At 40.7% G+C, this 13231-nt stretch overlaps 1 protein-coding gene across 1 annotated transcript in view; it reads left to right on the forward strand.

Moving 5' to 3' along the window:
- Positions 1 to 13231, forward strand: part of LOC139410190 (inactive N-acetylated-alpha-linked acidic dipeptidase-like protein 2) — a 288454-nt gene that overhangs the window by 141568 nt on the left and 133655 nt on the right. The window contains exon 5 of the mRNA XM_071155649.1: positions 5646 to 5796. Coding sequence (XP_071011750.1) covers positions 5646 to 5796 — 151 coding nt within the window. The remainder of the gene's footprint in view (positions 1 to 5645; positions 5797 to 13231) is intronic.

Below are 13231 nucleotides of genomic sequence, written 5' to 3' on the forward strand. Positions count from 1 at the left end.
TGATGCTGGACGGGCGAGCAGGTGCGGGCAGTGATCGATTGAATAGCATGCATTTAGTTTTACTTGCGTTTAAGAGCATTTGGAGGCCACGGAAGGAGATTTGTATGGCATTGAAGCTCGTCTGGAGGTTAGTTAACACAGTGTCCAAGGAGGGGCCAGAAGTATACAGAATGGTCTCGTCTGCGTAGAGGTGGATCAGAGAATCACCAGCAGCAAGAGCAACATCATTGATGTACTGTATATAGAAAAGAGAGTCGGCCCAAGAATTGAACCCTGTGGCACATCCATAGAGACTGTCAGAGGTCCGGACAACAGGCCCTCCGATTTGACACACTGAACTCTATCAGAGAAGTGGTTGGTAAACCAGGCGAGGCAATCATTTGAGAAACCAAGGCTGTCGAGTCTGCCAATAAGAATGTTGTGATTGACAGAGTCGAAAGCCTTGACCAGGTCGATGAATACGGCTGCACAGTAATGTCTCTTATCGATGGCGGTTATGATGTCGTTTAGACCTTGAGTGTGGCTGAGGTACACCCATGACCAGCTCTGAAACCAGATTGCATAGCGGAGAAGGTACGGTGGGATTCAAAATGGTCAATAATCTGTTTGTTAACTTGGCTTTCGAAGACCTTAGAAAGACAGGGTAGGATAGATATAGGTCTGTAGCAGTTTCGGTCTAGATTGTCACCCCATTTGAAGAGGGGGATGACCGCGGTAGCTTTCCAATCTTTGAGAATCTCAGACGATACGAAAGAGAGGTTGAACAGGCTAGTAATAGGGGTTGCAACAATTTCGGCAGATAATTTTAGAAAGAGAGGGTCCAGATTGTCTAGCCTGGCTGATTTGTAGGGATCCAGATTTTGCAGCTCTTTCAGAACATCAGCTATCTGGATTTGGGTAAAGGAGAAATGGTGGGGGCTTTGGCGGGTTGCTGTGGAGGGTGCCGGGCAGTTGACCGGGGTAGGGGTAGCCATGTGGAAGGCATGGCCAGCCGTAGAGAAATGCTTATTGAAATTCTCAATTATAGTGGATTTATCGGTGGTGACAGTGTTTCCTAGCCTCAGAGCAGTGGGCAGCTGGGAGGAGGTACCCTCTTGTAATTTTTCTGTACAGCTGTTGATTTTACATTATTATTAGAAAAAAAAGGTTAATAGAAGTTAGTAGAGATTAAGGTTAGTAGAGATGGAGGAGACTAAGTAGAAAACTTATGTTTAAAGTACTTTGCTTACTCTTTCGAAATATTGTTTGGTGAATTATGGGTGACTCCGTCATTTGTAACCAGTTTCAGTAAATTCTTTTTGGTATCATTTTTCACTATATTCCATCCAGTTCACTTTATTTGTTTAATATATTACACTTGATCTTTCTTTAATTAGTCCCTCCATTGCTCTGTAATTTATTGTAGATGTCAACCCAATGATGATTTCATTTAAATGTTTATTTTGAGGAAACATATACACTTTTCACCAGGAAGTCCTTAGCATGCACACTTTTCTTCAGATTAGTTTGTTTGTATAAGTCAAATGTCATGCTCTTTTCTCTTGAAGGACAGGTGCTAGATGAAAAAGAATGGCTATGGATGGTCTCTAGAATTAACAAAATATAAGCTAACTCTTCCTATGAAGACCCTGTTCATAATGCATCGTTGACTCACTTGCTTTTGATCCATCCATAGTCATAAGAACAAAGGCACTGCTTTTGCAATTAAAAAGCTTTTATCAGCCACACATGCCCTCATCAGGTTGTCATGTTGCCGAAGCCCTCTCTGTTTTCTCTCTCAGCACACAAGGTGTTAGAGGTTGTTGCCATTTAGCCAGAGGCCTCTGTGATTCATGAGCAGGTATTACAATGCCAACAAGGTTTTTAAACATTATGTCTGTCACTGATTTCTCTACCCCCACAAGTCAAGCGTTTCCAGATCCATGCAGAAAGGGATACTACTAAATGTCAGCAACTAGATAGAGTTTGCCCTGCTAACATTTCCCTGGTAGCGGACTACAGTCTGTTCGTATGCTACTACAAGTATCGATGTACACATGTCTGTAGACAGATAGGAAGGGCAGATAGAAAGCCTTGGCTCTGTGCAGACCTACATTTTCCTACAGTGTATATTAAGTACATATGCAATACAATCGTCTAATAAGATATAGGATAGTTACAGATTTAACACTTGTCTGTGCACATTTTAACAGTATGGGCTCTATTTTCGGATGGTGTTCAGCCAGCGCAATTGTCAAATGCACGCTCGTTGGCTATTTCAACCTGTTAAAGACAGCACTGTACTACCCTTGCGCCAGGATTGGTCATTTACCTGTCTTATATATGCTTGCTTGCACTGAGGTGGAAGGGTTTGCAATATCTGAGGTGTGTCCTTAAAAACATGTGCCAAAGTGCCAATTTCAGGCAGAGCTGGTGGGGATATTTAAGACCAAACAAAGCTGGTGTTAGCAGTAACACGGTTGGTTATGGCATGGATTTTGACCACAGAAGCGTATCCTATTCAGTCATGACTCATAGTGCCATATGCGCATGGAACAGGAGAGATGTGCTTTTTGTGCTCGTAAACCTCGTATTTAGAAACATAAAAAAATGAATGTTTTTTTTCCATTTCGTTTCATTTCATTAAAAGCCAAGCCTCCCCTCATCTCAATTAAAACTTTTATTTTGTTCTGCCCAAGTAGTCAAGACTATCAATAAAGGGTTTTGCTCGTGAGACGGCTTTGAAATAAATCTTAATCACCAAAGCTTTATTAAAAGTTAGTGTTTGGGAGCAGCAAAACAGTGAGCAGACATCCCCTTTTAATCTATGTAATGTATTATTTTGGATGTGCGTGAGCAATGCTGTTCAACAGCAATGCTTCGAGTATCTTTCTAATCCTGGCCAAGCATTAGCCAAGTAGCCTATCCATAAGGTTCTAAATGATTCTACTTCTGAGGCTTTTGCCTTCATGCTTTTGCATTATTCTCAATTCACATAGGCTTACCTGCAGTGCACACCCCATTCGGCTATTATCCATCCGCATTGCAAAAGAGAAAGTCTTGTCCAGTTACAAAAGACTGGATCCACCAAACATGTTCAAATGATTCAGTCCTATAACGCTATATCAACGGATAATGGTAGGCCTAGACTACAGTTGAAGTCGGAAGTTTACATACACTTAGGTTGGAGTTATTAAAACTTGTTTTTCAACCACTCCACAAATTTCTTGTTAACAAACTATAGTTTTGGCAAGTCGGTTAGGATGTCTACATTGTGCATGACACAAGTAATTTTTCCAACAATTGTTTACAGACAGATTGTTTCTCTTATAATTCACTGCATCACAATTCCAGTGGGTCAGGAGTTTACATACACTAAGTTGACTGTGCCTTAAACAGCTTGGAAAACTCCAGAAAATAGTGTAATGGCTTTAGAAGCTTCTGATAGGCTAATTGACATAATTTGAGTCGATTGGAGGTTTACCTGTGGATGTATTTCAAGGCCTACCTTCAAACTCAGTGCCTCTTTCTTGACATCATGGGAAAATCAAAAGAAAAATTGTAGACCTCCACAAGTCTGGTTCATCCTTGGGAGCAATTTCCAAAAGCCTGAAGGTACCACGTTCATCTGTACAAACAATAGTACGCAAGTATAAACACCATGGGACCACGCAGCCGTCATACCGCTCAGGAAGGAGACATGTTCTGTCTCCTAGAGATGAACGTACTTTGGTGCGAAAAGTGCAAATCAATCCCAGAACAACAGAAAGGACCTTGTGAAGATGCTGGAGGAAACAGGTACAAAAGTATCAATAAGCCACAGTAAAACGAGTCCTATATCGACATAACCTGAAAGGCCGCTCAGCAAGGAAGAAGCCACTGCTCCAAAACCGCCCAAAAAAAAGCCAGACTACGGTTTGCAACTGAACATGGATCGTACTTTTTGGAGAAATGTCCTCTGGTTTGATGAAAGAAAAATAGAACTGTTTGGCCATAATGACCATTGTTATGTTTGAAGGCAAAAGGGGGAGGCTTGCAAGCTGAAGCACATCATCCCAACCGTGTGGCAGCATGATGTTTTGGGGGTGCTTTGCTGCAGGACGGACTGATGGACTTCACAAAATAGTTGGCATCATGAGGGAGGACAGTTATGTGGATATATTGAAGCAACATCGCAAGACATCAGTTAAAGCTTGCTTGCAATTGAATCTTCCAAATGGACAATGACCCCAAGCAGACTTCCAAAGTTGTGGCAACATGGCTTAAGGACAACAAAGTCAAGGTATTGGAGTGGCCATCACAAAGCCCTGACCTCAATCCCATAGAACATTTGTTGTCAGAACTGAAAGAGCGTGTGCGAGCAAGGAGACCTACAAATCTGACTCAGTTACACCAGCTCTGTCAAAATTCACCCAACTTATTGTGGGAAGCTTGTGGAAGGCTACCCAAAACATTTGACCCAAGTTAAATAATTTAACCCACTGGGAATGTGACGAAAGAAATAAAAGCTGAAATAAATCCTTCTCTCTACTATTATTCTGACATTTCACATTCTTAAAATAAAGTGGTGATCCTAACTGACCTAAGACGGTATTTTTACTTGGATTAAATGTCAGGAATTGTGAAAAACTGAGTTTAAATGTATTTGGCTAAGGTGTATGTAAACTTCAGTTTTCAAATGTATATCCTGCTTATTGAGAACGTACATCACATATCCAATTGCATTTACGGGAACCTAGTATTTTTTATTTGAGGAGAAGTGCAATGCGTAAAGACATGTATAGGCCTATCCTCATTGATCCAATTTCAACTATGTTGACTGTCAACACTCCAAACATATTGAGCAAACATCGTTTTTTTTACTGTTGTTGTTTGTCCTTGCTGTTGCCAATGCTATTTAATAAACTGTATTGTATCAATCCACAATATACTAGGACAATAATATTTTGTGCCCCCTGCCGTATTGGAGTTGATGACAATGCAATGGCCGTCAATAACCTACAGAGCTTGAGACAAAGGCTTGCAGTATTAAGCCATGAAACGCGTTGATCGGCCAGTGAGTGGCCAAGCTCTCGTCACACATACAATTTATTTATTCATCAAAATCTAGCCCTTATGCCCCACCGCCAGCTATTGCGCTCATAATTCCTGCTGTGAAAATAGCAAAAATATTTCTGATACGTCCACGCACATGAGTATGTGCACGTGTCCTAGTGAATAATTTATTCTGGGTATTACTGTTATTCCTTCTGTACATCAAATGTCACAGATGACCTCTGGTTTAAAATACATTTCCACATACCTGCTCCCTTACAGTAATGTGCCACTCTCCTCCAGCATCCGGGTTATGTGATCTATGCATTTCAGTGCTATAGCTCCATCTCTAGGGCACAGTCCACATTGATGTGCATGGAAATGTCTGTCTGTATCTGTCAAAGCTATCTTGGTGTCAATGCGATACAGTATTGAGATGCTAAGGATATGGGTTAGCCTGTGTGGAGGAATATACAGTATTGAGAAGCTAAGAATATGGGTTAGTCTGTGTGGAGGAATAATAGTCAATCTGTTTTCTGTATGTGACTGAATCTGTTTCTCTCTATTATTGCCTCTGTCTATTGTAGAATAGAACCATTTTATAAGACTGCTGTGTATATTTCTCTCCACAGATTTCCTTCCTGGCAGAGATGGGTTTCGGGGGTGTACTCCTCTACATGGACCCTTGTGACGGCCCCCGTGACCAGAGTCTGTGGCACAAAGCATTTGGGGTCACCCTGAATCCTGGGGGAGACCCCTCCACCCCTGGATACCCCAGTATTGGTGAGTGAGTGTAATGTACCCTCTCTCTGCAGATGATCCTGGATCAGTATGAGGTGAATGAATAAGTCATGACTGTCACAGCTCAGAGAGTGACCACAGAACACCCCATCCTCTACACCATGGGTATTCAACTCTTATTTTCTGTTCTACCTGATAATTCATTGCACACACCTGGTGTCCCAGGTCTAAGTCAGTCCCTGATTAGTGGAGAACAATGAAAAAACGCAGTGGAACTGGCAGTAAATCCTTCTTAATAGGAGCTTCTCTGTATTCCCTTTTATGTTTCCTCTTTAGATGCTGTAATATCTTGCGCCATATTTGAAGGTCTAATGAGTGCACAAAGTCCTCAGAGGCCCTCTGTGTTGATAATATACAGTTGAAGTCGGAAGTTTAAATACACCTTAGCCAAATACATTTAAACTGTTTTTCACAATTCCTGACATTTAATCCTATTAAAAATTCCCTGTCTTAGGTCAGTTAGGATCGCCACTTTATTTTAAGAATGTGAAATGTCAGAATAATAGTAGAGAGAAATATTTATTTCAGCTTTTATTTCTTTCATTGCATTCACAGTGTGTCAGAAGTGTACATACACTCAATTAGTATTTGGTAGCATTGCCTTTAAATTGTTTAACTTGGGTCAAACGTTTCGGGTAGCCTTCCACAAGCTTCCCACAATAAGTTGGGTGAATTTTGGCCCATTCCTCCTGATGTGCTTCAGCTTGCAAGCCTCCCCCTTTTGCCTTCAAACATAACAATGGTCATTATGGCCAAACAGTTCTATTTTTGTTTCATCAGACCAGAGGACATTTCTCCAAAAAGTACGATCCATGTTCAGTTGCAAACCGTAGTCTGGCTTTTTTATGGCGGTTTTGGAGCAGTGGCTTCTTCCTTGCTGAGCGGCCTTTCAGGTTATGTCGATATAGGACTTGTTTTACTGTGGATATAGATACTTGTGTACCTGTTTCCTGCAGCACCTTCCTGAGCGGTGTGACGGCAGCGTGTTTCCATGGTGTTTATACTTGCATACTATTGTTTGTACAGATGAACGTGGTACCTTCAGGCGTTTGGAAATTGCTCCCAAGAATGAACCAGAATTGTGGAGGTCTACAATTTTTTCTGAGGTCTTGGCTGATTTCTTTTGATTTACCCATGATATCAAGCAAAGAGGCGCTGAGCCTTGAAATACATCCACAGGTACACCTCCAATTGACTCAAATTAAGTCAATTAGACTATCAGAAGCTTCTAAAGCCATGACATAATTTTCTGGAATTTTCCAAGCTGTTTAAAAGCACTGTCAACTTAGTGTATGTAAACTTCTGACCCACTGGAATTGTGATACAAAACTATAGTTTGTTAAAAACTTCTTAGGGCTGAGATCCCGCTAACTGGATCGATATGATAACAGCCAGTGAAAGTGCAGGGCACCAAATTCAAAACAACAGAAATCCCATAATTAAAATTCCTCAAACATAGAAGTATTTCACACCATTTTAAAAATACACTTCTTGTTAATCCCACCACGGTGTCCTATTTCAAATTGGCTTTACGGCGAAGGCACCACAATCGATTATGTTAGGTCAGAGCCAAGTCACAGAAAAACACAGCCATTTTTCCAGCCAAAGAGAGGAGTCACAAAAATCAGAAATAGAGATAAAATGAATCACTAACCTTTGATGATCTTCATCAGATGACACTCATAGGACTTCATGTTACACAATACATATATGTTTTGTTCGATAAAAATCATATTTATATAAAAAAAATCTCAGTATACATTGGCGAGTTATGTTCAGTAGTTCCAAAAACATCCGATGATTTTGCAGAGAGCCACATCAATTTACAGAAATACTCATCATAAATGTTGATGAAAACACAACTGTTATGCATGGAACTTTAGATACACTTCTCCTTAATGCAACCACTGTGTCAGATTTCAAAAAAGCTTTACGGAAAAAGCAAACCATGCTATAATCTGAGTACGGCGCTCAGAGACCAAACAAGCCAAAAAGATATCCGCCATATTGTGCAGTCAACATTAGTCAGAAATAGCATTATAAATATTCACTTACCTTTTATGATCTTCCTCTGAATGCACTCCCAGGAATCCCCGTTCCACAATAAATGTTTGTTTTGTTCGATAATGTCCATAATTTATGTCCAAATCACTACTATTGTTAGCGCGTTTTGTAAACAAATCCAAAGTCACGAAGCGCGTTCACTAGGAGCAGACGAAATGTCAAAAAGTTACAGTCAGTAGAAACATGTCAAACGATGTATAGAATCAATCTTTAGGATGTTTTTAACATAAATCTTCAATAATGTTCTAACAGGAGAAGTCCTTTGTCTGTAGAATTGCGATGGAACAGAGCTGTCTCTCACGTGAACGAGCGTCACAAGCTCAAAGCAATCTGCCAGACCTCTGACTCATTCCCCTCTCCCCCACTTTACAGTAGAAGCATCAAACTAAGTTCTAAAGACTGTTGACATCTAGTGGAAGCCTTAGGAAGTGCAACATGACCAATATCCCACTGTATCTTCAACAGGGAATAAGTTGAAAAACGACCAACCTCAGATTTCCCACTTCCTGGTTGGATTGGATTTTTTCTCAGGTTTTTGCCTGCCATATGAGTTCTGTTATACTCATAGACATCATTCAAACAGTTTTAGAAACTTCAGAGTGTTTTCTATCCAAATATACTAATAATGTGCATATATTCACAACTGGGACTGAGTAGCAGGCAGTTTACTCTGGGCACCTCTGGGCACCTTATTCAGCCAAGCTACTCAATACTGCCCCCAGTATTTTTAACTAGACATTTGTGGTTGAAAAACTAGTTTTAATGACTCCAACCTGACATCAGCTGTATATGGTGTGTATCTGCATGCGTGTGTATTTGTGTCAGGTAGAGCACAACTAAGGAGAGAGTTAGGGAGATTGAATAGATAAAGCATTTAAAAGTTGCTTTGTTTGTTTTCAGATAATGACTTGACAATGAGGTCTAGGATTAATAGGAACTGAGTTATTGGAAGCTGAAACTGTAAAGCCAGGTAAACAATAACAGTATCTAAGATATATATTACAAATCCCACAGAAATTGATATAAACACAGTGATAATACTGCGTATAATATTGCCTGCATGATTCTGTTCTTAACGCTTGTCACTGCTACAGACAGCAGAGGCTCTCCCTACCGGTATCGTATCACGTGAACAAGACATGGCTGCCGTGTTAGTGTGAGGCAAATTCACTCCCCTCTCTAGACTCTATCATCACTCTCACTTCAGTCTGTCACTGGGGGGCCTGTGTCATCATCTTTAGTAATCACTTCAGATGTCTAGCACTCAGCATGCCAACCAGCATGTGGCTTATCGTTACACACCAACCTGTCTTTAATGTCTCATATCATTATCGATAGTAACGACTCCAGTGTCAACACCTGCAGCTAGCAAAGGCCTCACGTGACTAGCATTCTATCATCAAAATACTCATCTCAGAAACCAGAGAAGAGGAGAATTGATTCAATAAGTATTAAAATGCCATTAAGAGCATGCAGCTTCTTCTCTGCCTTTTCTTCGTAGTTGCATAATGCATAATGAAGATATGATTGTTTCCATGATAATAGAGAATAGTTTCTTTACTCAGTTGATTTGTGTTAGTAATGTAGGCTGGCCAGAATCTAAATCACAGCAGTGAGTCGCTGTCCATGATCCTGGTCTCCTGGTCTACTGTAGTTAAATCCTCACCACATGACTATGGTCTTCCCTGGCTCCCTTTCTATCTAGCCTCAGCCTCCTGACCTGCCTGCCCTGGCTGGCTGGCTGGCTGCACGTTGGGGACGCGTCATTACTGTTGAAGTACCTTTGTCCTACTAAGGGTCTGGGTAACACGGTGGCAGGACACAGATGAGGCTAACAGATGCCTGTACAGATGTTGGATGTCTGCACTTTCACCATTACCACCGGTTGCTGCATCCCAGCACCTGTAAGATGAGCAAGTGATGGGAGAAGACACTTTACGACTCCTTACAGCCATCCCACTGGTCATAGACGTCATTCCAACGTCTAGTTTTGATTTACATTTGGTTGAGTTGTCAACCAATGTGAATTCATCGTGAAATCAACAACAACCTTGTCATTGGATTCAGGTTGAAAGTTGGGTGAAAAAAATCACTAAATTCACTTACGTTGATGACTTTTTGCGAATCAGTTTTCTACGTTGATTCAACATCATCACATAGATTTTTTTTTATGACATGGAAATGACGTTGATTCAACCAATTTTTGTCCTGTGGGATGCTGTCTTCCATAAAATAAATACAATAATACAAGTTTTGAGCAGATAAAAAAGTGTATAAATAATTTGAATATAAACCTTTATTTAGTCCATATACTGTAATGCAGATTTTAAAAAATAGGGCCTAGGCCTAATGTTACAGCCATCTATTTGTACTTGAATAGCCACAGCAAGTAATTAAATATTCATGAATCAATAGACTGTAGTGGTATTCAATACTTGTCATTTTCTTTTTTTGCTTTGATTCAGTAGTTCATTATTCATCATTTGGCATATCAGCAGCAGGTTGATTTTTTATTAGAGAAATCCTTGTATTATTATCGCTGTGCTGTATTGTCACATTGCCTGCTGGGAAAGGCAAAGTAAATCAAAGCACTGTCTTTTGAAACATGCTGTTTCTCAGTTTACCCCTGATAGTGAAAGCAGCGGTTTCTCACACAGAGGGAGCATGTGTAGGGAGGGAAATTGAGACATATCTGCCAAGACCCACCAAGCAAATTGTGTTTGCTTAGATATGTACAGCAGGTGTTCCTGGGCTGCTTTACATTACACTGGCATGTAATCCATCCCTGTACTGAGAGTTGTAGTTGAGCTTTGATATCCATGGCTTGGCTGTGTTCTGAGGGCAAAGGTTGTGTGCAGAGCACACCTACATTTACACTGAGTGTACGAAACATAAGGAACACCTGCTTTTTCCATGACATAGACTGACCAGGTGAATCCACTTGAAAGCTATAATCCCTTATCGATGTCACTTTTTAAATCCACTTCAATCAGTGTAAATGAAGGGGAGGAGACAGGTTAAAGAATATTTTTTCAGCCTTCAGACATTTTTTTACCTCTAGGCAAGTCAGTTAAGGACAAACTCTTATTTTCAATGACAGCCTAGGAACAGTGGATTACCTGCCTTGTTCAGGGGCAGAACAACAGATTCGATCTTGCAGACCTTCTGGTTACAAGTCCAACGCTCTAACTACTAGGCTATCTGTCGCCCCAGACATTGATTGTGTATTTGTGCCATACAGAGGGTGAATGGGCAAGACAAAATATTTAATTACCTTTGAAGGGGGTATGGTAACAGGTGCCAGGTGCACCGGTTTGAGTGTGTCAAGAATGGCAATGCTGCTGTATTTTTCAACAGTTTCCCGTGTGTATCAAGAACGGTCCACCACCCAAAAGACATCCAACACACTTGACACTCTGGGAAGCTGTGGGAAGTATTGGGGTCAACATGGGCCAGCATCCCTGTGGAATGCTTTCGACACCTCGTAGAGTCCATGCCCCGACAAATTTAGTCTGTTCTGAGGGCAAAAATTAAGGGGGTGCAACTGAGTATTAGGAAGGTGTTCTTAATGTTTTGTACTGTCAGTTTACATTTACATTTTAGTAATTTAGCAGACACTCTTATCCAAGGCAACTTCCAGGAGTAATTAGGGTTAAGTGTCTTGCTCAGATTTTTCACCTAGTCAGCTCAGGTATTCGAACCAGCAACCTTTCACTCTTAACAGCTTGGCTGTGAACCAAATACACCGAATATTTCTACCCATTCAGACTGTTCCTGTGTTTGAAAGGGATATATTTTTACATTTATTCCAAGAGCTTTTCCATGAACTGAACTGATGACTGGGTAGAAAAACAAAACAAAACCAGAAAGGCTGCTGGGCCACCTGAATATTTATATGCAAGTGAGGCAATAATTGGTTTAGGCATTTTTATCTGAAGCGTCTTGTCTTTTGCCAAGCTGTAGCAATTTCCTCATCCATTTGATTCAGTTGCCATGTTATTTATGTTGTTCGGTTTGGATGAATTTTCCAGCTCTGTTTACCAAATGATGACTGCTACAGGCCATTAAAACGTCTGTGTGCATAAAAGCCCCACGCTCTATATTAGTTGACTGCTGTGCTTTTGGGGAGAGGGGGGACTGATCGCATAATTGCATTAACCTTTAAAGTGAAGATGATGTTCCCTCTCTTCTCTCTCTTCCTCCTCACCACCATATCTGAGAGAAAGATAGTAGCACCGAACAAGTGGGAACTTCAAACAATTTTTACATGTTAATTTCAAGTCACTGACAGGTGGGTCTATTCACATGGAAAGAATTGTGTCCCTTGGGTTATTTAGAAACCTTGTTGAAGTCAAAAGAAGCCTTTGAATAGAAATGTAGTAATTTGCATATTTATTTAAATAGGCAGCTGCTATGGGACGAATGTTTGATGCTTTAATGAACAAATGGCTGCCATTGCTATCTGGGAGGTACACGTCCTCCATGCAATGTCACTCATGGCCATCACAATGTGTCTCATCTCTTCCCCTGGTGTGGCTCTCTCATCCGAGCTACTCTCACTTCTTTCTCTACTAACTACAGCCAAGGATTGGGATGATAAGCCGCAGAACATGTTGACAATTTGTAGTTTCAAAAGCCCAGTGCAGTCAGAAACATGATTTTCCTCAATTTTTTTATTTTATTTAACTAGGCAAGTCATTTAAGAACAAATTCTTATTTACAATGACGGTCTCCCCAGGCCAAACCTGGGCCAATTGTGTGCCGCCTTATGGGACTCCCAATCACAGCTAGATGTGATGCAGCCTGGATTCAAACCAGGGACAACAGTGACACCTCTTAGAACTGAGATGCAGTGCCTTAGACCGCTGCGCCACTCGGGAGCATGATGAGGTTGGAATAATACTGTGAAATTGTAAAAAATTATGATAATGCCATTTTAGTGTAAGAGCTGTTTGAAAATAAATGTCAGACGGTTTTGGTGGGATGGAGTTTTAGCCTGCCTAGTTAATAGACCAAAAAGAAAGAGTTCCAAACCTCTGCCAATAACAGGTAGTTTTCAGTTTTCCCCTCCCCACTCAGACCACTCCCAGACAATCCTTGTAAAATTGTTGCTTGAGAAATTGCTCTTGCTAAGAATCTATTTTTGTTTCTTTTTGACCATTTTAATTTAAAATAATCACAGTAAGGTACTTCATTGCTACCCAGAAATGTTTTGATACTGAGATAAAATGGCTGCATTGGGCCTTTAAATTAGTATTTACTTTTGAGTGATAACTGGACCCCACACCAAGCGAATGGTTTATTACTTGCATCAAGGTGATTGCGAGACCATATAAATTCAGTCGGACACCCT

Source organism: Oncorhynchus clarkii, chromosome 5 (assembly GCF_045791955.1).
Source record: "Oncorhynchus clarkii lewisi isolate Uvic-CL-2024 chromosome 5, UVic_Ocla_1.0, whole genome shotgun sequence".
NCBI lineage: Eukaryota > Metazoa > Chordata > Actinopteri > Salmoniformes > Salmonidae > Oncorhynchus > Oncorhynchus clarkii.